We start from the raw sequence: 26,102 nt of genomic DNA, 5'->3' as shown, positions 1-26,102 counted from the left end.
CATCTGAATAACCTCTTATGGTATTGTCATCATGCCTGGAACGCAAGATGTGTGGTAGCTGAAAGAGAAATCAGGGAAGTGTGCCTAAGCTTTGGTCTCAGCATCCTGGGGGCTGGGATCTCATAAGCATCCCACAAGGCTTCACTTCTGCCACTGCTGCTAATAAATGTTATTCAGAGTCCATTTTATCCATTTTAGCCAGGCAAATATGATTTTACTTCCCTGCTATTGTACAGATCTGATAACTGAGTCAGATACGGTAACAAAGTCACTGAAGTTACAGAGAATAATCAAAGTCTCTAATGGTTCTGGGAAGGAATGTATCTAATATTTTTAACTAGTTTACTATTACACATACATACATACATATATATATATATATATAAATAAACTAATTACCTAGAGTACCGGCTCCAGACTAAGCCTTAGATACTGTGCCACGCCTGGGACAGCAGAATACAGAAATCCTATTGTGAGCCGTGTGTAACATACACCAGCTCCCACAAGAAGATTGTGTGGAGTGAATCTCTAAGAACTGAGATTGTCAATCACAGGCAGCAGAGCATCCCATAGTTTGCCATCCTGGTATTTATCAAAGGTAAAAACATCTGCTGTCATCTTTCATGGTGCTTATGGTGCAAGTCCAGAATGGGTTTCACAATGGCCACTGATTCACAGAAAGGAGATAGCAAAGCTTATTCCAGTTTCCCAAGTATTTTTTTTTTCTAGAAAATTGTTAGTGACTTGTACGGTCCAAAATGAAAATGCTTCTGATTCTATGTGCTTGTCTCTCTGCTAGCTACCATGAGTTATTCTTAGTCTTTTTTTCAACCTGACACAAGATTTAGAAATCTGCATGAAAGAAATAGCTTTATTTGAGTTAGAAAGTCTTATAGTCTTTCAGGTTGCAACCTTAATTCTGCCATTTACTTTTTAGACTGCTGCTGAGAGAGAGGCAGGAAATCCTCTGGCATGGCTGCAGAGCTATCGACCATACTTCCGGGAGTTAGACCTTGAAGTGTTTACTGTACTCCACTGTGGGCTGCTGACAAAGTCTGTCTTGGATGCAGAGATGCATACAGAGGTGAATAGAACAGCATAAAACCATATGGATAAGGCTTTGTGTAGCTACCTCCCTCAGAGGTCTTGGCCCTTTCTGTTCCATTAAAATGGACAGAAGATTGATGTTAAGATATGTTGGTCTGGGGCTGTGAGCTAGGTGCCAAGAGAGAATTTGCCCTGAAAGACACCAAAGTACTTCAAGGCACTGAGATAAGAGGACTTTCCTGAGAACAGCAGAGGTGTAGTGTAACAATGTTAAAACCAAATATAAACGTTGCATAAAAGGAACAAAGATACAGCATAACATGTTTAGACCTAATGGAAAGAAAGGGGCTTTCGTATTGAATACTGCTGAGCCCTAGGATGTTAAATACACTAAAAGGTGGCTTGCCTTTTAGAAAGAACCTGTGACATTTAAGTAAAGCCCATGTTGCAAAAAGGCAAGTGTCTCCAGGCATCAGCAGATCAGAAACTCAGCACAAGTGTGGGACTGGTGTCATGGATCTGCCTGCAGTGAGCAGGGACCTGTTCATCATCTGGGATTTTATATAAAACTACATTGCTATGGATGTGGAAAGCAGAAGTGTTTAATTTCGTTACACTCTTTGTAGACAGGCTGTGTCGATCTGGAGTCTGATTTTGTTAGGCTACAGTAAGATTCATAAAATGTGAAAAGGCCATGGCAGGCTGGAGTACAGCCTGGCCTGCTCCAAGGACAGCTGTGTGTGCAGGTCACAGGCCAACTGGAAGATTGTTTGACAAGTCTCTTGGGCTATGTGGTGTTATTTTAAATTACTTTGACTATTGCTCAGCTGGTGAATTTTGTGATTCTTTGGGCTTAAACCTGTCTTTATCCTTAGAGGCTTATTTTCAATGTCGGTGTATATAAATCAGTTCTCTCTCAGTAGTAAAGCGTTACTGACATTGCCTCAGCTATGTTCAGAGCACCAGGTTTTCTTCATGCTTTGAGTAACCAGAACCAGTGCCCCATACCTGCAATGGGGGAGGCATAAAACCCTAACATCTACTAAATAGGTCCCTGGCTGAGGTTAACTAAGCCGGGAGTCGTAACTGGAAATGGAGGGGGGCGAACATGGGCTTCAAGGCACTACAGTTATGTCTGGGACCTGGGATTCAGCATTCTTGTAATTGTAGGCTTGTGAAGTTGTGCAGCTGGGGCCTGCTGAACTCTGCTTCCTTCTGGATGACCTGTGCTGGAAGCTGGAACACGTGCTGACCCCGGGCTCCACCAGGAGAGTGCCCTTTCCAAAGGCAAGTACAGCAGCAGCCAGTGGGTCTAGACCTGGGCTGAGGCATCAGTGGTCTCCAGGCCTTTCCCGAGAGAAATGTTTTTCAGAATTATTTTCACCTAACAGTTAAATGGAAGTCTGACTGTGTGTCAGAGCAGCACTTGCTCTTTCAAAAGTCTTCTGTACCACTTCCCTCGCTGAAGTGTTTGCAGCATCTGGCTCTCTACATGTCTCAGGGAAGGGTATATAACTGAGGGAAAGCCTTGTAGCCTCAAAACTCAAGTGACCGTTTTCCCAGCCCTCCCTGGGGAGATTGGCTCTGCTGTTCAAGAAGCAGCTCAGGTTAGGCAGACCAGGTAGCTGCTGCATCCAACAGAAGTTATCGCATCTGTGTTTCTGCTTTTTCTGCAGTCCTTAGAAGAACACCCTGAGCGCAGTGACTCCTTGCATTTCTGTCTGATGCCTTCAGGAGGAAAATAAACGTGTGGCTCGTTGCATTAAACTATGAGAAATACACTACAACCTGATAGACTCTATCATATTCTGAGTTCTTTCTTGTCTTTTGAACTTAAATCCTATGTGCGGAGACTGCCTTCTTTTAGAGTAAAATATTGGACTCCATGATCTTAAAGGTCTTTTCCAACCTAAATTATTCTATGATTCCATAAAAGAGCTGCGCGTCACATCAGTTTTATTCTTTTCATTGAATGTCATCCACTTGTTGGTGCTGGTTGTTCAGCAGAAGCCAATTTTCTTACTCTGTGGCCCTTCCTGACAGAGTGTATGACTTCAGGAATTGCACTGCTCAGAAGTCTAAGAGGTGATACTTGATGTGAAGTTATTCTCGAGTAAGGCTGACCTTAATCTTTCGCATTTGCTGCAGGAAAGAAGCTACAAGGATATTGGCTTTTCCCACCTGTGTCAGAGATCTCCCAAGGAAGTTGCTATGTGTGTAGTCAAGCTACTAAAGCCATTGTGTAATCACATGGAGAACATGCACAACTACTTCCAGGTCAGCGGGCAGCAATTCTTACTCAAACTGTTGAGTTTTGTCACCTCTAAAGGTATTTTTACTTTTGTTTGTGGGGAAGAGAGTCGCTTTGTTTTCTTCACGTTTTTCAATGTGGAATTTACAGAAATGAATTCTTGTGCCATTGTCTTTCCCTGGAATAGCATCTAATGCATTATTTGTTCTGTATTAAAGGCAGTTACACAAAATCGGGATGTGGGAGATGAACCAGGAGTTAACATCCAGGAGCACCAGCTGATGTCCTTTTGTTACCAACAGCTGTTGCTAACTTTTCGCTCCCTATTTGCTTGGTGAGTTTAAACAAAGAAGTACTTGGTCACCTAAATGAGCAAAGTCCATTTATTGCTTCCCCTTCTTGCTTCTTTTCTTTAAAGTGTTTCTACTTAGCAAATGGCCTGCCAGCATGCAGAACAACACACTGCAGTGGCTGGAGACTTTTAAGGGCTTTATAGTTATGTCAAGCTTCATTGCCTGATCCTGAGTTGAACTAAAACTGTAGGTGATGCACTGAACTGGATAGAATTCAATGTGCTTTTGGAGCAAGGCAAGCATAAGTGGCATGCTGGCACGCCTCGTTGTGCAGCTCCCATTCTGCCTAGGGATCTTGGAGTTTCTTACCCAGTAAGTCCCCTCATCCTTTGCTAAGTTGTCACTGCCTGAATCCCGAGCAATGAATTTCTTTTGCCGATGGGAAAGGAGGAGTGTGTACTTCATTAAAGGAAAGCCTGTGCTGCTGATGTGCTCAGACTGGATTCAGAAATGTCAAACAACAGTGCTTGCGCCGCGTGGATTTGACCTCTGCATCTGCTAATATAATCCAGGATTGCACCATAGAAGTTTTTTCTGAACCCTAATTTAGATCTGTGTGTGGAAAGCGTTTTATCTTTGTTGTACTTCAAACACAGTAGTAACTGTGCAAAAAGTGTTTGAGGTCTGAGGTTTGCCTCTCCCATTGGCCACTACTGGATCCTCAGGGACCCTGATCCACTTCTGACTATTCCCAGATTTGTCATTTTCTCATCAGTCAGTATGAATGTTGGTTGTTCCTGAGTCTGTCTATATTGTAAACCAAAGAACCTCATCTGCTTTGTAACCACAGGCAGCTCAAGATCAGTTTTGCTGTTCGGTTTGGATACACTCTAACATAATTCTGTTTTGCTTGGGTCAGGCAGCTGTATATTGGGGTGAGCTGTCCAGCCACTTTAGTCCAACAACTAAAGTACAACTCTTTTCACATATGTTTAGTCAAGCCCTCTTATGCTACCAATAGTTAATTAACTTGCGTGTTAAAGGTGCACTTGAGCGTTACCATTATCAAGTTCACGTGTTCAGTCTAGAATGTGGATACATTTGAGGATTTCCAGAATGCCTGCCCTCACTGAATGATTTCGCAGACACTGGTAGTGCAAAGAATTGATGAAGATCTCTAGTTTACCTCCCTGTTAGGTTCCTTCCTACCTGTTGTTCAAGAGGTTACCAGCCACCATCACTGCACTTGCACAGCAACTGTCATTACACATCCTCTTCTTTTCAGGTCTGCATAGCATGGTTGTAGTGTATATGGACCTCCACTTATGTGAAATGGCCTGTCCCCACCAAGCAAGATGTACAGTCTGACTGAAAAGTTAATAATTGTGTGTGCACAAGGTTTTCCATTCCCATTTAGTTTTCAGGTTTTTGTGTGCCCTTGTAACATTCATATTGCGGGGGTCTTCTTGCATATCCAACCTCTTTATTTTTCTTGTTGCAAAAAATATGCCCAGATATGCTTTTGCATCTGATACCTCTCTTCCTTCTAGTCTGATGATGAACTGGATTTATCTTTTTTCCCTCCCTTCAGGAATGGCTTTTCTCGGCAGGAAAATACTGACTTGCTAAGGTCAGCTCTCCAGGTCCTTGCAGACAGGCTAAAGCCAGGAGAGACAGAGTTTCTTCTTCTTGAGGAGCTGATAAGGTAGAATCAGTATTTCCCAAGCTCTGAAAGGGATGAATTTCTAGCCATTTCCCCTGTTTTCCGTGGGCATTATGGGTTAATGTGTGTTTGGGAGCTCTCACGGAGACCACGCTAGCTTCAAACAGAGCTTTGTATTTAATTGAACAGCAGATCAGTCAAACCTAATGAAAAGGAGCTACTGGATTAAAAAATATGCATTAATCTATGGATCTCATTTGCTTGTATGCCATTTGAGATGAGAAGATGAGTAGGATTCACAGAAGGAATTAATATGTTTCAGGTGGTTAAAATGCTTAGAGGAATACTAGGCAAAAGCAGTATATAAAGACGTTGCTGGACTTAGAGTAACTGGGGCTTGAGAAAACTTTCTCAGTGACTGTATTTTTATCTACTAGTGGTTGACTACCCCTTCTTCAGAAGGGCACTGTCACAGGCAAAATAGTAGGCTAGGATCTAATACTTCCTTTTTATTGATGTGTTTCTAGGCGATTTCCCTGTCCTCATTGTTTTTACCTTTTCCCTTTCCTGTCATCCCCAGTGAGAGTTTTCACTACCTACTGAATTTCCAGCAGAGTGTTCCCAGCTTCTACTGTGCATTCATCCTCACTCAGCTCCTGATTGCTATTGCTGAGAAACCAATGGCTGGCTGGAAGAAAGAGAAAATGGGTAATGTGTGAAGAACCTCTAATTTCAGATCAGTCTTTGTGCTGTCCTTTGCCTGTAAATCTTGGGTTCTATCTCAGGAGTGCATCTTTTGAGGGAGAGATTTCCTTTGGTATCCTAGTAATCTGACTGGGTAAACAGTCCTAGCTGTTAATAAAAGGAACAGCAGTAAATATATTGGAACCTCTTTGCTGTTTTGCTGTGCCTCAGTCACATGCAGGAAGGCAGACTCCAGCTCTCTTAGCTGGTGTTTTTAAAAACAAAGCCTCACAGCTTTTAAGAGTTCTAAGAACAAGCCTGATATCAAATGATTAATAAAATTGAATGTATCGTTAGTAGTTTAATTCTAAAACAATTAGAACAAATGGGTAGTTAATATTTAATTCCGGCTACAAGCATTTTTGTATGTCCTGTTCAGTGCTTTGTCAAGCGGTAGCAAATCCTTTTGTTTAAAAGAACTTCAAGGTTACAAGCAAAAAGGAATTTCAAAAGAAAACACTCCCACAGGATAAGATGAGCTGATTGGAGGCTCACCGTACAAAATGAGCTCAATAAAACTAGGGGAAAGATAATTTTGAACTCATCAGAAAGTCAGCAAAACTAGAGGAGAGGTAATTCCAGCAGAGGGAGATCGCAACCATGAAACCCTCTGACTCCAAAGAAAGTAAGAACTGAGCCTGGGAGCTAATTAACATAAGATGTGATAAAATTACTTAACCAATAGGGAACTGAATACTAAATAATGAAGGAATGTTGTAATAACTTGTAACTAATGAAGACTGACTTCTTTGTTTGCTAAAATGTATAAATAGTGTAAAGTTTTCTCAGTCGGAGAGCTAGTTTTTGTGGATTACCACCTAGCTCCCTACTTTGCACAAACTAGAATAACAGAAAGGAGTACCTTGACTTGGTGTGTGAACTGGTGCCGTGCAGGGAGTAATGGACCTGCTTACGGGACAACAAGGCTGCTGTTCAATTTTGGTACTAGTTAAATCACTGATTATGGAGGTGATCATAGACTGAATCCCATGTAGCTTCCTAGTGCAAGTACAGATGTCTGTGACAGCTCATTTCCAAAAACTATGGAAATGAACTGCAAATATGGCTGTTACTTCAGGGCAGAGAGAGGGAAACCTATATATTCTTAACCCTATGCAACAGGCATTTTCAATTAAGAGAGCTCTTCTCATGCATTAGGACCCATTCTGTAAGAGGAACAGCATTCAAGCAGATAAGGCGTAGACACTCTTGCAGGGAATATACAGGCAAACTAGTTGGTTTCCAGTTTGTCACACACTGGAATAAAGACTCCAGAAGGTCACCTCTCAGCCTTATCTTGTACTAAGACACCTCTAGAATTTGTCCTTCTGAGATCCCCATAGCCAGTCAGGATTTTAAGTTCCCTACTTCTAGATTATTTTGCTGTTTAAACAGTCCCACGTTGGGAGAATTGCCTTCTGAGTGTGGCTGGGGCAAAAAATTTAACTAATAATTTCCTAGTTTTAAACATTTCTGCAAGAGACAAGTAGGTTTGTTAGCAGTTTTAAGAAACTGGTAAAATATAAACTTGCCTGTTCACATTTTTTATTATTATAGCACTGTGGCCAAAAAGTCAAGTCACTTGTTATTGGAATTTCATTTCTAGAAATGCATGCCCTATGGGTTGCATATTGCCTAATTAAAAACAGACAGTGGGCACACTGTAGAAGCTACTGAACAAATAAGGCTTAACATAAGTTTGTCAGGGAGAAATGGCCAGAGATGGATCACTGTTCTGCTGTGAACAGGTATTCATCCTGTTCAGCCCATCTAGAAGCACACTGGATGTGTGCATGTATTTTGTTGTCACGATGCATGTTCTTGTGGCCTTACTGCTTTTTAGGACAAACGTATTTCTGACTTACTAAAGTTCAGGCATGTGGAGAGGTAGCAATGTTGTGATCTTCAAAAAACCCATTTGGACAAACTGCCTTTATATGAAAGAAGGAATTTTCTCGGTTTCTTCCTTCAGTAAGTTATCCCTTGTCTTTTACAGCTTCACTAGCAAAGCAGTTCCTCTGCCAGTCGTGGGTGAAGCCCAGTGGAGACAGAGAGAAGGGCAGCCAGTTCAACAGTGCACTGCATACTCTGCTCTGGTAAGGCTCAAGCCATTGTCTCCAGCATGCGGAGACACTCGTGTTCTAATAATTACTGTCGCTGCGGAGGAATGACCCCTTTCAGTCATAACCCTCGTACTTACACAGTTTGGCCTAAAGCACTGTTTCTACAGCATTGAACGTGAGTGATAGGAAGAATTCTGTTAGCCATTGGCCATAGAAGCATGTTTGGACCTCATATTTGCTAGACCATAGCCTGTCAGTATACATCAACACATCTATACACATATGTGTGTGTACATACACATATAACTGTGGATATGGACCAAAGTGTCTGGTGGTTGTGTTTTGGGTTTTTTTTCATTAAACTGAAAGCAAATCAGCTCTCACTAAAGGAGAGCAGGACTGAATATTAGGTGAAATGCAGTCACAGAATCACAGGATGGTTAAGGTTGGAAGGGACCTCTGGAGGTCACCTTGTTCCAATGCTCCTGCTCTGGCAGGTGGCCTAGAGCAGGTTGCCCGGGACCATGCTGGGCACAACCCTCTAAGCTTGGCTGTTCAGCCAGTTTTCAATCCATCTCCCTGTCTGCTTATCCAGCCCCTACTTCAGCAGCTGCTCTGTGAGGATCTTACAGGAAACAGTGTTGAAAGCCTTACAAGTCAAGGTAGACAATATCCACTACTCTCCCCTCATCTACAAGCCAGTAGTTTCATTGAAGCTTACCAGGCTGCTCGGACTTGACTTCCCCTTGGTGAATCCATGCTGACTACTCCCAACCACCTTTTTGTTCTTCAGGTTCCTGGAGATGGTTTCCAGGTTAGTTGTTCTACCGCCTTCCCAATGATCAAGGTGTGGCTGACTGGCCTGTGTAGTTCCCTGGGTCATTTCTCCTGCCCTTCCTGAAGACAGGAGTGATGTTTGCTTTCCTCCAGCCCCCAGACACCTTTCCCAATCACCATGATCATTCAAAGATAACTGAGACTTCCCTCACAATGACATCAGCCACCTCCCTCAGCACTCAGGGCCTATGGACTTAGGTATGTCCTGTTTGCTGAGCTGTTTTCTAACCTGATCCTCTTCCACAAAGTCTTCCTTGCTCCAAACTTACCCTGCTCTGAGGCATGGGATTTCTGGAGGCCAGTTTTGCTAGTAAAGACTGAAGTGATGAAGGTGTTCAGTCCCTTAACCTTTTCCTCAGCCTTTTCCATGTCCTGTGTCTTTGGGCCCCTGCCCCGTTCACCAGTGAACCCACACTTTCCCTAGTCTTCTCTTTGCTACTCATGTAGAAAAAGAAACCCTTCTTGCTGCCCTTGACATCCCTCCCCACATTCAAGAGATTCAACTCCCCGAGGACTTTGGCTTTCCTAACCACATCTCTGCAAGTCTGGACAGTCTCTATATTCCTCTCAGGTTACCCATCTCTGCTGCCACCTTCTGTATACTCCCTTTGTGTGTTTTGCTAGGAACTGCATCTTCATCCATGCAGGCCTCCTGGCATTTTTGTTTGACTTCCTGCTCTTTGGGTTGGGCTGTTCTTGAGGTTGGACGAGGTAATCCTTAAATATCAACCAGCTTTCTTGGACCTTCCCTGTGGGCCCCTGCCCCATGGCAAGAAGATCCATGAAGAGGCCAAAGTCTGCCCTCCTTAAGTCCAGGGTTATGATCTTGCTGTTTATCCTGCCTTCTCCTCTCAAGATCCTGAGCTCCATCATCTCATGGTCACTGCAGCCAAGGCTGCCTTCAACCTTCCCATGCCCAAAGAGACCTTCCTTGTTTTTAGTTGTGAGGTCCGGCAGAGCACCTTTCCTCATCAGCTCCTCTATCACTTCTCTCAGGAAGTTGCCATTGATGCTCTCCAGGAACCTCCTGGATTGCTTACGCCCTCCAGTGTTGTCCTTCCAGCAGGTATCATGATGATTGGTCCCCCATGAGGACCAGGGCCTGCAAACATGGGGTACTTCCAGCTGTCTGTAGAAGGCTTCATTTACTTGTTGTTCCTGATCCAGATGGCCTATAGCAGACACCTGCTACGATGTCATGCTGTGATGTCACCCATACTGGTTGGCTCTTTCATCCTTACCCATAAGCTCTCAGTTGGCTTATCACCCATCCTCAGGCAGAGCTCCATGCATGCCAGCTGTTCTCTCACATAAAAGGGCAACTCCGGCTCCTCTTCTTCCCAGCCTGTCCTTCCTAAATACAAGAATGAGGAAATATTAAATCCAGGTATGTTTCAGGTCATGGTAGCTTTTAATGACGTTACTGTGACAGTTCTAAGTATTGCTTTGGATTTCCTAATCGTAATCCTATGATTGCCTTTGGCATAAGAATGAGCTTGACAGTTCTAGGCCACATGTTGCAGGTAGGGCAGTGTTTCAAGAACTTGATGTGTTACTCTGCATAACATTTTCTGATGAGCTAAGCTGGTTTTGGATTTAGTGTCTACCTGGAGCATGCAGATAACATCTTGAAAGCTATAGAAGAAATCTCCAGTGTTGGTGTTCCTGAACTGATCAACTCTGCCAAAGATGGATGTTCTTCTACTTATCCTACACTAAGCAGGTAATTATATCAATAGAAACTTTGAATTTCATGAGATGCATAATGGCAATTTCTGCTTTTTAGTATTCAATTTTCTTATTTTGTGGCCTATGGTTTCATGTTAGTACTGCTGTGGACTGCTCTGGGCATTGGTAAACACTTTTTTGGAAGTACACAACGGGTTAGTAAATGGCTAGCTTTACGTCAGGGTGGAATGTCCTTGTGCATTAACACGATGTTGAGTTTATTATTTATAAGCCATTTTAATTGGAGAACAAACTGCTGTCCATCGTCAGGTATGTTACCTCTTTCTGTGCTGCTGTGGTGGTATAAAGCGCTCCAAAAGTCAGCCTTGGAGGCCTGGGGTGGCTGTAGGCAGTCCTGGCTGGTATGCAGTGTGCAAAAGCACACTTAGGGCGTTTCTGCTCCTAGCACAGGAGTTTTGGAGGCATGGATTCAAGATGTTGCTGCTGCTACCAAGGGAATTTGGAAGAACGGTTTATGCAGGGATGGCCAAAGTTTCTGCACTTTGGAACTACCAAAATCGTCCTGAAAGCTGCAAACCTTTCACTGTGCATCCCCAGAGCTACAAAGAAGTTGGTGGTGTCTTATGTGTGGTTCATACTGGGGAAGTGGCAGTGACTTCCCAGGATTCTCCATCTGTCTGAGCGATGGGGCTGGGCTATACATGCTTGTGAGTCCTAGGGTCGATCTCCTGTGATTTCCTGTTGAGAAAGATGCCCAGCAGGGTAACCTTCAAGCTGTCCACATTGTTCTGGGGACAAGAAGCAAGAAGCCTATCTGGATGCTCAGAGTCAGCTTTTAGTTTTACTCTCACTTTCTCCACAGGCAGACGTTCCCGGTTTTTTTCAGAGTAATGATGGCTCAGCTAGAGAGTTCAGTGAAAAGCATCCCAGCTGGGAAACCATCAGACTCAAGTGAGGTAGGAAAATAGATGCACTGGACTCTGAGGGGAGGAAGACATAAGTTAAACTGTACAGTACAGTAAAGATGTATAAATTGGAAAGGAAATCTACTTCTGAACTTTGTATAGGAAATGCAGTCAGACAGCTTCATTCATCAGCTAATACTGCTATACATATATGTGTATGGTAACGTATAAGTGGCATCCTTTTTTTCGTGTTTGTACCATAACAAAAATCCAGTAAATCTAGCAGAAACTATAACCAGAAAATGGGTAGTAATTGGCAAAATGCTAAGCTGTGCAGTTGGCCTGCACACCTGTGTGGGAGCACAAAATTATTTTGCAATCAAGAGCTGCTCTGAGAGCAAGGAAGGGTGTTAACTCTTAGCGTTTTAAGCCATGCGGGCACTGATCAGGCTGGAATTGCCATTAAGTGGTTTGCTGTGATAAATCTGCCTGTGGGGAAGTTTTGTTCCAAACAATTCTTTGGGTACAGCAAACACTGAGAGAGCATCCAGCAAGGTGAGAGGAGATAAACCATCTTGAGTTATTGTCCCCTTGCATCCGTTAGGTGCAACTGGAGAAGCTGCTGCAGTGGAACATAGCTGTGCGGAATTTCCATATCCTCATTAACTTGGTTAAGGTGAGGTTCTGGTGGTTTTTCTGGCTTTACCTTCAGATTCCCAGCAAAGCCCAGTGTACCCACGTTCATGAGCATAAGGGAAAAACATGAAGTATGGCTGGCTGGTGGAACAACCTGGAGGTGGTAAATAAAGCCAGTTATGACCTGTGTGCAAGGGCTTCCATTTACCTTTCACTTCAATACTACTTAATGCTTAGAGCCTGCACATCTTAATAATGTAGTTCCCTCACAAATAATAAGTCTTCACAAAGACAGGATGACGTTGGCAAGTGCAGAAAAAAGGACTGAATGAACACCCTAGTTTCCTGGTGCAGTGTTTTGTGTCTGACAGAGTCCACTGCCAGCTGTGGAAGAAAACAGATGGGAGAAACCCTTCAGATAGATCTGGAATAACGTCTGACAGAAGGAAATGTTCTGATGTACTTAGCTGAAGGCAGGCAATCCAAGAAGCCTTGGATTTCTGTCTGTAGCTTGCATTCAGAGCTTATCTGATAGCCCTCAGATTTACTTATTCTTTATGGTAACATACAGTCTTCCTTTGAATCCTGCTGACAATTCATGTCATCCTGTGGTGATGAACTCCAGAGGCCAGCCCCACTGGATGAGATATTCACTTTCTTCAGTTTTTGGAGCTGGTACATTCAGTGTCACCAATTGTAGTGATGTTTTGGGCAAAAGGCAAGAGGTACAGCTGCATTTTTCTCTTTGCTTAGGTTGATCATTACTGTTTGCTTTTGTCATATCTGAAGTAATGATCAGTAAGTTCAGCTTTTTCAAGTTCAGCTTATGAACTCTGGTGACTCAAGCTGGATTCTTCTATACAGCAGCATTCACTGGAGCCCTACCTGTGCTCCAGGCACCTTTTGAGAGCATAAAGGGTAGAGCTGGGCCAGCTAGTTCTGTTTTGCAGTCTATAGCAGCACGAGGTTACCGTCACAGCTCTCACTCAAATCTGTGTGCTATGCTAGTTAAAACATTCAGTAATTAGTTATAGAATTGGTCACTGGCAAAAATATGTACACAAATGTCTATCAGAAGAAAGCCTTCAAGACAGCTGAGACTATCTGTTCCATTTCTTTTTTTGCTGTTGGATCACAGCTGTGTGTCACCTGTGCAGTGACACCTTGTGTCTTTTGACAGCTGGCACCATTAACGTAGTAGTTTCATTATTTCCTCCAAAATATATTATTTTGCACATCTCAGTTTTGCTTCATCCATTATGTGGTTACTTGCCTATCAGCTGGACTTGGGTCTCAGGTCCCAAACTATTAAGAACTTCAGACTCATTGAGATAATTCTGTGCCATCTGCAAAAGCTGCATCTTAGATCACCAGATAGCCATCCTGCCAAGTACTTCCACCTGACAGCCACTATATTTCACACGCTGATGTGGTGTTCTCTGTTGAAATATGAAAATGGATGTTGCCTTAGAACAGATTTCATGCTTTAATGAAGGGCTGGTTTTAATTGGCTGCTGTTCTCACATTATTTCCTTTAGACTTGTGGATTGATCTGGCTCTCTTTTTTTCCTCTTGCCCAAGCAGGTGTTTGACAGCAGGCCTGTACTCGGCATTTGCCTGAAGGTAAGCAAGAATTCAAAATAATTGAAGAGAGCAGTGTAAGTACCAGTTTTCTTGGATCGCTGCCTCCAGCAGAGTAGAGTGTTTACTGAATTCTCTGGAAGAAGCAGATACTGTTTCTCATACTTTTGACTGTCTTCCACTAATCGTATGGTTCGACCACAACAAACTTGCTGCAGTTGGCATTACTGATTTTAGACCCTTTCCCCTCTCTCCTTTTCCATGGTACTCCAAATGAGATGAAACATCACAGCAGACAGGCCTCCCTTGGAGCCCGGAAAGATTATATGTCCCTCTGCAACTCTGTCTTTTCTGGCTAGGATTCATATATATGTGCAGTGATTCTAACGTTTTGTGTTTAGTTCAGTTTTATTCCCAATTTGCTAGTAAATAAAACCAGGGATGTGTACAGTGATGAGACCTTGCTCTTCTAGCCTCTTTGCAGTGATTAAAGTGGGACCCTTTACTCATCCTGTATATTCCACTACAGCCTTCACATGAATTTGGTGACTATTGAGAACAGTCGCTAGGTTATTCTCGAAAGAATTATTGTTATCTTATCTGACTTTGTGATGCTTCTTTGAAAAGGAATTTAAATCTGCCTTCTGATATATTTATCATTCTTTTATAGTACGGCCGTCTCTTTGTAGAAGCGTTTCTGAAGCTTGCCATGCCTCTCCTGGACTACAGCTTTAAAAAGCACAGGGTAAGCCTTTTGGAGACAGAACTGTCTGGAATCAGTTGGGAAGCATGACTGATGCTTTTTAGAAGGAGATTCCTGTCTCTGGTCACACATTGGCATGACACTTCATCACAAACACACATAATGTCTCCAGCTGCGCTCTGCCCTGTTTACTTGCCTGTCCCATGTGCTCTCAGCAAACAGATCGCTCGTTTCCCAACTTGCCATCACTCTTGTGGTTAGATGGCTTCACTGTTAGCAAAGGAAGCCCTTTCAACCTCCATCTCCTTTGAAAGTTATTACCGCAAAGGTGTCACTCATAGAGTAGGAAGCTCATGTGAGCAGTCAGATTGCTGACAGCTTGTGGTCCAGATGGACAGTGACATTGGTGCCTTTGCAATAATTCATGGAGCTTTGAGCAGGACAACACACATGAGTGCAGATGGACAGGCCAACCTTGCTGTGCTATATGACAAGCAAGAACAGTTCACTTATTCCCCCTGCTTCGTTGTGAGGCAATCCAGCTTTGCCAGTGAGACTCATGCTTTGGCTTAGTCTTCACAACTTGTTTCTCTAATAGAGAACTCGTTTCTACTGCAAATGTAAGATCTGCTCTCACGGATGTTTGAGGGAATGAGGTTGTCAGATATCTAGTCGTTGCCACTGGACAATAGAAAGTGCTATGTAATTTGCTCAATAGAGAGGACTGATACCCAGAGTTCATGCTGGATGCATTTCAAATACCAAGTCTAGCAGTATGTTTTATGCTTTTCCTCGATTCAGGAGGTTTCCTCTATTCCTCTATTTATACTTTTCCCCCTAGTTCAGAAGGTTATACTCAAGGCCAGGTGTGACAAGATTGTCTTGCTTTTAATCGTGCCACTTCCACTGATAATCATTAAACTGATTCAAAGTCAGTTTCAGTTCAGAGTGCTTGGCCTTGTGACATGTGGTTATGCTTTACCAGTAACTTTACAAGTTACTTAGATGCACAGTGCAAGTCTCCTATGGCTTAATCCTGTTTGTCTGATGTTTCCTGCATATGTGCATCATATCTCTATCCCATAGCCCTTTGAAAGGACTGCTAAGACTAATACTGTTTCCTTATGGAAAAATCCTTTGATTTGCTGGTCTACTTATTGCAGGATGATGTGCAGAGTTTGCTGAAAAACTTGCAGCTGAGTACCAGACAACTTCATCACATGTGTGGTCATTCCAAGGTAAGATAAGTTCTAATTGCAGCACAAACTCCTGTCCTAAGAATGATTTATTTCCCTTCCACTCCTTTTCTAGGGCATAGGCAGGTTCTACCTGCAGGCTTCCAGCAGTGTCTGTACAAGCAAAAACTCTGAGAGGAGGAGAAATAGCCTTGGTTAATGGCCCAGAGTTGAAATCTTTGATCTGGAATTGGCTTATTTGGATGTCAGATCAGGTTAGCATACCTGGTTTTTTAGGACAGAGGTTTATTGAACATCTTTGGTTGTTGGCATCTGTAAGAGGGTGTTTCTGAGGACACAAGCTAAGACCTTGGAGACCTCTTGCATAAGGTGCAGATGCCATACTGATGATACGGGAGAGAAGTTTTGGCAAAGATCAGCAGCCTTGCAAGTGAGAAGAATCAGCAACAGGAGGCAGACAAGGGGAAAACCTTACTCAAAGTGCTCTTGCGGTGCCTTTTTGGTATTATGTTGATAGGGAAGAGGCTAAAGAGAGGGAGGAAGGTGGTAACGTGCAACCAGTCTGCCAGTCTCTCTGTAGCAGACTTAGGTCAGGAAGGAAGGAAGGAGAGGATTAATGCTGCTTACAGCCTGGGGAGCCAGTGCTTGTTGTAAGAGAGTCACATGGAAGAAGATGGAAAGAACTTCATGTGTGCTGCTTTGTTCCTGACTCCTAAGAGGTTCAAGAACACCTGTCTGAGAAGGGAGCTTTGCCAAAGTAGTTGAAGGGAGAAAGCCAGCTGTTAGCATGGCTCCCTAAGCTGGATTTGCTACCAGTTTAGTCCAGAGTTGGGATCAGGACATAAAAGTCTAGCTAGAGATCAGAAGATGCCATTGCTGCTATCAGCATAGGAGAGAATTGGAAGTTGGCACAAACCCTGGAGGTGCTAAAAAGTCCTTCTCGTGTTTGAAATTGAAATCCTCGTGCGCTTTAAAGTCACAATTCACCTTGTAAATGGGATAACATCACTGCAGCTTGTGATGTCTTGTTTGTCTTTGCACTTGACTAGTATTTTCAAGTGCTGTGTCCCATGGTCCCTATTAGAGCCTGTAACTGCTATTAGCCAACACCTGTGTTTTACCACTGCTCTTGTATCTGTTGCAGTCTGGTTAGGTCTCTGTGCCAAATCATTTTTGCAAGAATGAGAAGGCAGCAGGTGAATCTAGGCAAATAAATGTATACAATGAATGCTCCATACCTGTTTGGAGTTGACAACAATTGTTAAATCAGTCTTGATTTTACTTTAATATAAAACTGACGTACCATGCAGTATTACCTAAGATTTGCTACTCTCCCTCAATATAAGTGTCTTTAAAGAGCATCACGCAGCAGACGATAGTGATCAGCTTTGCCTATAATTTCCTAAGTATTTGTCATTTACTCTTTCACACCAAGCCTCTCTTCTGTTTACATATCTAATGCTGGACATAAGGGCGGTTTCTGGAGACCTTTGCAAATGTCACAGTACTTAGTTGAGTCCAAATTGCCTGCAGACAGTTGGGCAGGTTCCAAGACCCAGGGAGTACTGTGATTGTTGACTGTGTCATTAGTGAGGTTTCCCTGATTTGGTTCTGGTTCATGCTGATAATTGCTGGGTCCTGCCTGTTACATGGGCTAGAGAACAGATTGCTGTTAGTATTCAGTTCCCTGTTCCCCTGTCCCTCTTCCCAGGTATGCTGAACTCTTCCAAGAAATGAAGCTGATTTGATTTCAGAGTATAGCTAATGAGAGCATCTTAATGAAAGAAGGTTATAAAGTATCCTCATGAAAGAGGAAAATACTTACGCACAGAATAATTGTTTATGGCTCTTGGCAGGTTTTCTGGTTTAGCAATGACTCTGTTCTGTACAGCAGATCCAAGCCTAGCAGGAAGAGATGCTTACCTTGAGCTAAATCTCATATAATACCTGGCATAGCTGCCCTTCCTCAGTTGGTTTTTGCTTACAGCAACTCCATCTGTTCCCTCCTGTCCCAGTTCACCAAAAGCCATTGCTGATTTGTCTGGACAAGTAGCTTTGAAGTTTATAGTGCAGACGCATTCCATGTAGCTAGTGTAAAGGAATTGCATCAGACACTGAGCAAGAAAGGATTGTCATTGCAGTGGCTTCTTCAATACCTTTCTCATTCTTTCTTCTCCGTGCTTGGTAATTCAGCAATTTCCTGGCATGAAACTCCCTGCAGCATTCATTCACAGGTTGTGGCTATCAGCAAGTGGGCGTCTCCCTTCCTAGGTAGGTAGCTTGGCATTCTGGCCACTTGTAGCATTGCTTTTTGCTTTGGACTGGAATGGTGTGATTATCCATTGCTGACCTCTACAGACAACTCCGCTTTTTCACCAGCACTAGCTTGTAGGTGAGTCAGACTTACTCAGACATTATCAGCTGCACACACCACCAGCACCAGCAGCAATGCAGCTTCCAGAAAGTCCTGTGCAAGCAGGCTGCGTGGCTGCCATGAGCAAGATGGCAGCAGCGCAAGATCTGTGTGTGAAGAGCTGCGTCATATTCTTGGAGAACAGAGCAAGTGACACTAGTCTGTTGCTGAGATGAAGGAGCAAAGGAAAAGCAGATTCTCAAAATCATTTCCCATGGGTCAGCAGAATTCATGTGACTTGAGGAGTTACTAGCCTCTCTCTACTGTTCACAGGAAAAGATGAGGCTCCTGTTTTTATCCAGAGTAGATATGGCTGTTTGGATTGTTGCAAGGGATCATTTTGCTGCCTTAAACAAAATGCTTATCTGAATATCACTTTTTTTTAACAAAAGCTGCAAGAGAATTTGGCCATGAAATGACATAATCTGGGCAAGCTTTGTGGGAATCGTGTCCCATCCCTCCCACCTGTGTAGCCAATGGCTTTTTAAATAGCCAGAGTGCTCAGGCAAGAACCTGTCTATGTTGTCGTGTTGTCTTGTTTCATATTTAGATTCACCAGGACATTGGACTGACCAACCACGTGCCTCTGCTGAAGAAGTCACTGGAGCAATTTGTGTACCGAGTGAAGGCAATGCTGGCGTTCAACCACTGCCAGGAGGCCTTCTGGGTGGGCATCCTTAAAAACCGGGATCTTCAGGTGAGTATCGCTGTCCTGCCTGGGGCAATTAAAATCTGGGCAAGATGAGCATCGTCCTTTCCAGGACAACTGTAACCGCCCCGGTGCGCGAGTAGAGCTAAAAGGCCGGATTCAGTATGCCTGTATTGCAGTGATGTCCAGTGCAGCAGAGCGCTTCATTTCAGGGTTAAGGGCCTGTGGCTCCGAGGGCTTCCTTGCAGCGAGGCTCTCTCCCCAGCCTCGGCTTTTATTGTTTGTAACGGGCTGGGGGCTGGGCGCAGGGGCAAGGTGGCCCGAGCACCCCTTCACGCGCTCTCTGTGTGTGGCTTTAGCAGAAGCCAGGTCCGGCCGTTTTCTTCGCCTGCTGTTAGCAGTAGGCCAGTTAAAACCTGCCTTGTACCCAAAAGCTCTCCGAGATGGGCAGGACGCGCTGCTTCCTGGCGTTCTGCCCCAGCCGCTCTGCCCGCTCCGCGTACACTCAGCGCCGCTCTCGCGTTCGGCTCAGGGAGAAGAAATCCTGTCCCAGGCCTCCGAGGGGCGGCACTCGGGGGAGGAGGAGGACTCCGCAGACAGCGCTGCCGAGGTACCCGCCGGGCGGGGGCGGGGCGGGGGGGAGCCCCGGCTGGGGCGGGGGGAGCCCTGCCCTGACGGCCGCGTCCCCGCAGGAGCCGAGCGGCAGCGGCGCGGACGGCAGCGGCGCGGGCAGCAGCGAGGAGGACGCGGCGGCGCCCTGAGGGGCCGGGCGGCGGCGGCGGCGGGAGGGGCCTGAGGCGGCGGCGGGCCGGCCCCGCCCCGCAGCGCGCGGAGGGGGCGTGGCCACGCGCAGGCGCGGTGCGCGCCGGGGCGGCGGCGGCGGGGGCGGCCATGTCGGTGCAGGAAGACCCGGTGCAGCGGGAGATCCACCAGGACTGGGCCAATCGCGAGTACATCGAGGTGATCACCAGCTCCATCAAGAAGATCGCGGACTTCCTCAATTCCTTCGGTGAGGGCGGCGGGGGAGGCGGTGGGGCGTTAGCGGCGGGCCGGGGCGGCGGGCCGCGGTCTCTCACTGCCGCCTCCCCGCAGACATGTCGTGCCGGTCGCGGCTGGCCACGCTGAACGAGAAGCTGACGGCGCTGGAGCGCAGGATCGAGTACATCGAGGCCCGGGTGAGCAGCGGGGCGGCGGCGGCGGGGGGCGGGCGGGGGCGGGCCCGGGGCCGGCCCTGCCTGAGGCCTTTCCTCTTCCCGGCAGGTCACCAAGGGCGAGACGCTGACGTAGGCCAGGGCCGGCCCCGGGCCCCGCCGCCCCGCCGGAGCACCGCCGCCCCGCACCCTGCTCGGGGCCTGCCGCCGCCGCCGCCGCCACCGCCGCCTCTGCTTGTGTTGCCAATAAACCGCTGTGCTCCTGCCCTGCTTGCTCTCTGCCTGCCTGCCTGGGGCTGCGCCGCGGGATGCCCGGCTCCCCGCCACCGGCTTGGATGTCAGAGCCTGCCCTTCCACCCGCCTGAGCCGCAGCGGCCGGGCCCTCGCTCCTCCCCACACATGGGGGTTATGATGGGAGGGGGCGCACTCCAGGGGCTGCAGGCCTGGCTGCTGTCGGCACCGGGAGGCACCTGACCAGCCTTCAAGGTGCTTTGTGCTCCTGCTGGGGTCACAGCAGAAAATCCGATGATCCCGATGGTTTGGAGGGTGTCTCAGCCTTCACGTGTGCATGCTGTCCGGGCTACGTGGGGACAGCAGGCTCGCCTGATGTGGTGCACCTGCCGCAGGAGGGTGCCCTTTGCTGGCACCTGGGAAGAGGTGCTTATCCTCCTCTCTGGGGAGGCAAGGAGAAGGCAATCTCTCTTCCCTTCTCACCCCTCCTCCATCTCAGTGGGCATCTAGAGCCGCAGACTCACTGCTCATATTTAGTGTTTGTTGGGGAGTCCATGGAGCTCGTGTCAGTAAAGGTCTTGCTTCCCAGCAGGCTTTAAATGTCTTTGTATGTTACTCTTAACTGAAAGCTCTCTTTTTTTCACGATGGCAGCGTAACGTCTGCAGTGTTTGTTGGGCACCTGGGTAACCTGATGTTCTTCTTTATATTTTTGAGGCTGGCTGGTTGGTCCTCAGCGTAGGTCCTCAAAGCTCACAGTTTTGTTCTCCATAAAAAGCTCTGTGTTTTCCATTGTTTGAATAAGTGTTCCTCCAGCCTTTCCCTCAGCTCACCTAGCCAGTTATGCTTTACTGTCGGGTTGGACTGCACATCTGGGAGGCCTGGCTGCTGCTGGCGTATAGTCTCAGCAGAAATAAGTGCTGTAGCAACCTTGCAGAACTTAGAGTGGAGCAGCCAGGGATCATTGTACTTTTGCTCAGGGACGATATTAAATTATGAGAAATAGTGCTGGTGTACAAGATTGGTAGGTAGAGGGAAAGCACCTATCTCTACTCGGAGAAAGTTGCTCTGTGGCCCAGGAATGTCAAAAGTACACCCATAGCCCATACACTGCTTATTCTGGGTGTGCTAGAATGGAGTCCTGACATCTCCATCCTTGGAGATAACTCGGTACTTGTCTGGACAAGGCCCTGAACAACTTGGTCTGACTTTGAAGTTAGCCCTGCTTTGGGGGGGAGTGGGGCTGAGGTAGAGACCACCAGAAGTCCCAGCCTAAATTATCCTAAGGTTCTTCACCCAAAGACTGAATGGGAGGCAGAGGGTACCACAGACATGTTTGTGACTGGGGCTGTACCAGGCTGACCTATTCACTTGAGATCATTTCCTTGATCCCGTTCCCAGCTAGCAGTGTGGTGTGCCTCTTCTGATCCCTTCTTGGATCTCCTCACACACCGTTACAACAGTTACCCATTTGCCCTCTGTCTCCAGGGTTTCTTACAGGAGCAGGTGTTGCCCCACAGTCTGTGTGGCCAAAGCAGTTTCAGTGTAGGAATCTGTCTTCTGGAGGGTACCGCTCCTCCCGGCACACGTGCTGGCACAGAGCTTGGGCACTGTGGGATCAGCCTGTCTGGTTCATCTCCCAGCAGGGATGCCAGGTAGCTCGCTCCGGTACGGAGTTCTGCCCTTTGTGTTTCCCTTTCAGGAAGTCTCAGTAGTTCCCTAGGCTCTGTAGTACTAGGCTCTCTGGTTTGGGTGCCGCCGATCCAGGATAAACCACACCACCATCTCTGGGAGGTGGAGAAACCTTCTGGTCCTCAGGCTGATGCTGCTTCTTCCAGCAGTGCTGTGGTCTGCAGCCCTGTGGTAGATGGATCTTTGATATTTTTGATTGTTTTAAAAGACTGAGGAATTCTGCTTGCCTTTTTTTGTTGTACTGTGTCTTTTTAAGAATATGATGCCCCAGGAACCCACATTAAACTTTTCTGGAGTGGATTTGTGTATTCTAAACCAGGAGACTGATATAAATGCCGCGTTAGCAGTGCTGTTCCACCCCCCCCCCCCACCCCCCCCCCCCCCGCACATTTAATGTAGCAGGAGATGACAATGTACTGAGTTATGCATTCCCCTTGTCCCAGGAGAGCTGGGTGCTCAGGCACCCTTGCAGCTCTGAGATCTTTTGGTGATCTGAGACCTGTTCCCAGAGCCTGAGCTAGAAAGCAAGCTGTTTGAGGCCTCCTATGAAGGTGCCAGAATGGAGCAGATTCATTAGAGCCTGAATCACATCTGTAGGTTGAAAAAGGTTTGCCCTCACAAGTGGTAAACGGTGGCCTTTTACTGCTCCCTGCCTGCTGGACACAGCCAGGCCTCATGGAGTGGCCAGAGCAATTTTGCAGTTGCCATGTAACAGTTCCAAGGTTTGGGAATGAGTGGTAGTACTGAGTTTTGATCTCGGGCGGGAGGCGAGGTGGTAACTGTATTGGCATCACTATTTTTCTGGTGTCAGCATGAGAAAGAGAGAGCTTGAATTCAAGCTTTGCATACCCCATAAAGGTGGTCGTGTCTTGTCCAAAGCACATGTTTTAAGATGAATGGATTGGACTACTCAAATAATTCTAGCTTCTAGTAAATAACCTTTGGGCTCTCTAGGTGCCTACTACTTGCAGAGCCTTGACTTTAGGAAACTGCTTTAAAGTCGAATCTGCCTTCATCCCCTTTATGTTGCAGGTGATTGAACGTGATAATAAATTAGTGACCCGAGGTGATGCTGAGAGAGGAATGTGTCAGGAGACAGCTGAGTTACTGGGAGCTGTGCTTTGTCCCTAATAACTTTGCAAAGCTGGAATCTTCCTTAAAGATCCCAGAAGATGGTGTCTGTTTGCATGCTGGTGCCAAGGCATGGACAGCAGTGGAAGTCACCTGAGTAGTTGTCTCACCGAGAGAAGGCCGGCCCTGCCTGCCTGTTGTGGCCTGCTGCTCACACCAGGTCAGCGAGCTGGGAAAGCCACAGGGCTTTGAAAGGTCTCCAGATTCACTGAGATTTTTGCGTCCAATTTCAAAAAAGCTGCTTAGTAGTGTTGCTCTGAACCCTGCAGAGCATGGGGACCGGGGACCTGGGACTTGTTCCTAGTGCACATAGAAGCTTTAGGGTGGATATGCTGGCAGCTTTCCTGTCCCCTCACCATCCCTCTCCCCCCGCGGTCTGCCACAGCCGTGTGTGTTTTCACTGCATCACAGAAACATGAAGCCAGTATTTGATGGAGCTGCTTTTTGAGGAGGGGAGGATTCTTGATGGGTATATCCTGGAACAAAAGTTGAAGAATAATATCCTGAGGGAACAATGGATAGATCAAACTCGGAGTCCTACTGACTTCCAGGATCGCACCTGCGGCAGATTTGTAGGTACGCCTTAGCGGGGGGGTGCACTGTGCTGCCCTCGGGGCAGGTTTGTCAGCGCCTCTGAGCTGCTGGCCCAGCCCTGCTGTGTAGCTGGCCCTGTGTTGCCCCCTCTGTCAATAGGTAACCCGCCGTCTCGTGCCTCGTTACCCCACAGGCTTTTCTGCTTCCTGGCTTTGCCATCTCCCAGCAGGGCTGTTGCTGAGAAAGCGGTGGGAGGCCAGGTCGTGGCTTGCCTCGCTTGGCAGGGTTACGAAAGGGGTTCTAGGACCAAACCCATTCCATAGAAAGGATTAAATGTTGAAATCCTTGGTGTTGCCTGTTTGCTCGAATGTACTGAGGAAAGGGACTGTATCAAGAGGGAGTGTCGGCTGGAGCAGGGAACGTCGCCTCGGGCTCCCTGTGCTTCTTGGGAAGTGTGTGCTTTCCCCTTCCTGCAGCTCTGCCTCCCCCAGGCTGCCTCCGGCCCTACTGTGAGACCAAAAGAATGGAGGTGGGAGGGGACCCCAGGAAACTGGGAGGACGAGGAAGAGGAGAAGTGGTGATTTTCATCAGATTTTGTTGCAGGTTGCTCCTGGAAGGTGGTCAGGGTGGTGGGTGGGGAGAGTGCCCTTATCCCCCATGCCAGTCCCCTGCGCTTGCTGCAGAGCTCATGTACCCAGCCAGGCCAATGACTGGGTGCAGTCACTGTTCCCCACTGCTCTAGCAGCCGGCAGCCCCTTCCCCAGCTTCCTGGCACCCCAAGCCTTCCCTTTGCTCCTTTGCAGCCATTTGGGAGCAGGGCAAATATTTTTGTGTTAATAATGATGGGATTGCACTAGTGGCATGAGTAGAGATGTGATGAAACACATATTCTTCAGATTTACCATCAGGAATGTAATAAACTGAACAGAAATTGGCACATTTCTGGTCAGGATTTGGAAAATGTTCTCACCACGCTGTTACCTTCAGTATCTGCAACGATCGTGAGGTTCCCCCTCAGTAGGAGGCTTTGCTTTTAGATATAGATGATGGGTTGATTCCCAAAGTGCTTTCCCCCAGTTTTCCCTGTGGGAGCCCTCCTTGCCTTGGCTCGGGAACGGAGCTGGGCCCAGAGCAGCAGAGCTCCCCCAGGGACGGGACACAGGGCCTGTCCTGTGCAGCATTATGTCAGCTGTGGCTGGTTAAGGCCCCGGGGGGGGGGGGGTGTGTGTGGCCTTGCTGTGACCAATACATGGTTCTTGAACTGCCCCTCTGGGACAAGCTGGGGCCGGGCCACAGAGGCACGCAGGAGGCTGTCATTGCTTGTGGTGATGCTCAGGACTGCCCCATCATCTCCTCCCAGCCCCTCTCCTGCCCTGGGCGGGCTGTGGCCAGGCCCTGAGGGTGTTACAGTACCATTTGCTTCTGCCTGTATTTCCCGCACCCTGGCTCAGGGTGTAGTAGGTGCGTGGCTGGGACTGATTTTCAGTCTTTGATTTTTGCCTCCTCCAAGGAGTATGAGAAGGCCAAAGCGCTGGCTGCACTGTGGGAAAGGGAGTCTTTGCAGGGTGAGGCGTCTCATCTGGAAAGTGCAGGAGCAGCCAGTGAGACAGGAGAAAATGGTGTTGAGGGAGAGGGGAGAGGAAAAGGGGCCAGGTCCACCTTGCTCCAGCTGGAGCTCGGTCATTAGCTTGAGGTCCGGGAATATCATCAGGTACCGCAGGACCAAATACTGCCTGTCCCTTATGGACTTGTGCTTTGTGCTGGGGACCCACTATCCATCCTACTGATGGCGGCAGGGAAGGTGCATGGCCCTGGCCTTCGGTAGCCAGCCTGCAGCCCCCCTGCAGAAAACTGCTGCTTTAGCTAAACTGGAAGGACCAGTAGCCATTGCCCCAGGGGCTGGACAACTCCCTCCCTCCTGCAGAGCCACATCCCTCAGAGGTGATTTGTGAACCTGTATGCTTCTGACCCATAATAAAGGGGGGCTGCCATTAATGAGGGAGCATTAATGTGAGCCTAAGCCATTAAGGGGGGGATCCTGCACTTGTCTCAAGACTGAAATTGCTCAGTCTTCAGCCTCATGAGCTGTTGGTAAGTAACAGCACCTGATGAGGTCAGTAATTCTCCAGAGAGCAATACACCTTGGCCTACACCTTCAGCGATGTAGACTGCTCAAACAGAAGAATCAGGCAAAAGCCAAGGGCATGTGCCCAGGCACCTCTCCCATCCCCTGCCAGCCCCTTGGTTTTCTTTCAGTAACTGGCAAGAAAAGTGATTCTCAGGTCGCTGACTGGTGCAGGGGCAGGCCAAGACAGCTGCACCACGGGAGAGCTCCTTTGGTCTCAGGTTGTTGGGCTGTCTGCTCCTCACTGCTTCCAAAACCCCTTGGCTGTGGTTTCCTGTTGTTCTAGGAAGCTGTGAGCTCCTCGCTGCCCCTGTGACTGCCCAGAGAACAGGTCACTGCTGTGGGCTCAGCCCTGGATGGGACCGTGTCCCAGCCCTCGGACAGAGCTGCCCGATGGGACATGCTCCAGCGGCTCTGTGTGAGTGCCCCAGAGCTGTCGCCGTGCAGCTTCATCCTGGCCCTGAAGTCACAGCAGGGCTGGGAGGTCACACGGCCCCATGGTGCCACACCAGCCGTCTGAACTGACGGTGCAGCTCCTGGCCCTGACAGCAGCAGCACAGTGCCAGGGTG

At 47.2% G+C, this 26,102-nt stretch overlaps 2 protein-coding genes across 8 annotated transcripts in view; both read left to right on the top strand.

The window, feature by feature from the left end:
• FANCD2 (FA complementation group D2) overlaps positions 1-19,449 on the top strand; it is a 53,474-nt gene extending 34,025 nt beyond the window's left edge. For 3 of the 7 annotated variants that reach the window (XM_055804421.1, XM_055804420.1, XM_055804416.1), the window contains exons 29-44: positions 938-1,084; positions 2,218-2,334; positions 3,196-3,324; positions 3,517-3,632; positions 5,183-5,296; positions 5,835-5,962; positions 7,995-8,094; positions 10,499-10,621; positions 11,450-11,543; positions 12,097-12,168; positions 13,713-13,751; positions 14,380-14,454; positions 15,576-15,650; positions 18,572-18,718; positions 19,203-19,280; positions 19,363-19,449. In XM_055804421.1, the coding sequence (XP_055660396.1) occupies positions 938-1,084; positions 2,218-2,334; positions 3,196-3,324; positions 3,517-3,632; positions 5,183-5,296; positions 5,835-5,962; positions 7,995-8,094; positions 10,499-10,621; positions 11,450-11,543; positions 12,097-12,168; positions 13,713-13,751; positions 14,380-14,454; positions 15,576-15,650; positions 18,572-18,718; positions 19,203-19,280; positions 19,363-19,431 (1,623 nt within the window). In that variant the 3' untranslated portion in view covers positions 19,432-19,449. Of the gene's footprint in view, positions 1-937; positions 1,085-2,217; positions 2,335-3,195; positions 3,325-3,516; positions 3,633-5,182; positions 5,297-5,834; positions 5,963-7,994; positions 8,095-8,854; positions 8,919-10,498; positions 10,622-11,449; positions 11,544-12,096; positions 12,169-13,709; positions 13,752-14,379; positions 14,455-15,575; positions 15,651-18,571; positions 18,719-19,202; positions 19,281-19,362 lie in introns of those variants that run through there. The other 4 variants (XM_055804418.1, XM_055804419.1, XM_055804415.1 and 1 more) reach the window with 2 other exon arrangements.
• Positions 19,450-19,508: 59 nt separating this feature from the next.
• BRK1 (BRICK1 subunit of SCAR/WAVE actin nucleating complex) lies at positions 19,509-22,042 on the top strand. The gene is made up of 3 exons (XM_055804435.1): positions 19,509-19,679; positions 19,763-19,845; positions 19,931-22,042. The coding sequence occupies exons 1-3, from the start codon at positions 19,562-19,564 to the stop codon at positions 19,955-19,957; spliced, it is 228 nt and encodes a 75-aa protein (XP_055660410.1). The 5' UTR covers positions 19,509-19,561; the 3' UTR covers positions 19,958-22,042.
• The last annotated feature ends 4,060 nt before the right edge of the window (positions 22,043-26,102 follow it).

This window comes from Falco peregrinus, chromosome 5 (genome assembly GCF_023634155.1).
Source record: "Falco peregrinus isolate bFalPer1 chromosome 5, bFalPer1.pri, whole genome shotgun sequence".
In the NCBI taxonomy this organism is placed as follows: domain Eukaryota; kingdom Metazoa; phylum Chordata; class Aves; order Falconiformes; family Falconidae; genus Falco; species Falco peregrinus.
This window is presented reverse-complemented; position numbering and strand designations above follow the sequence as displayed.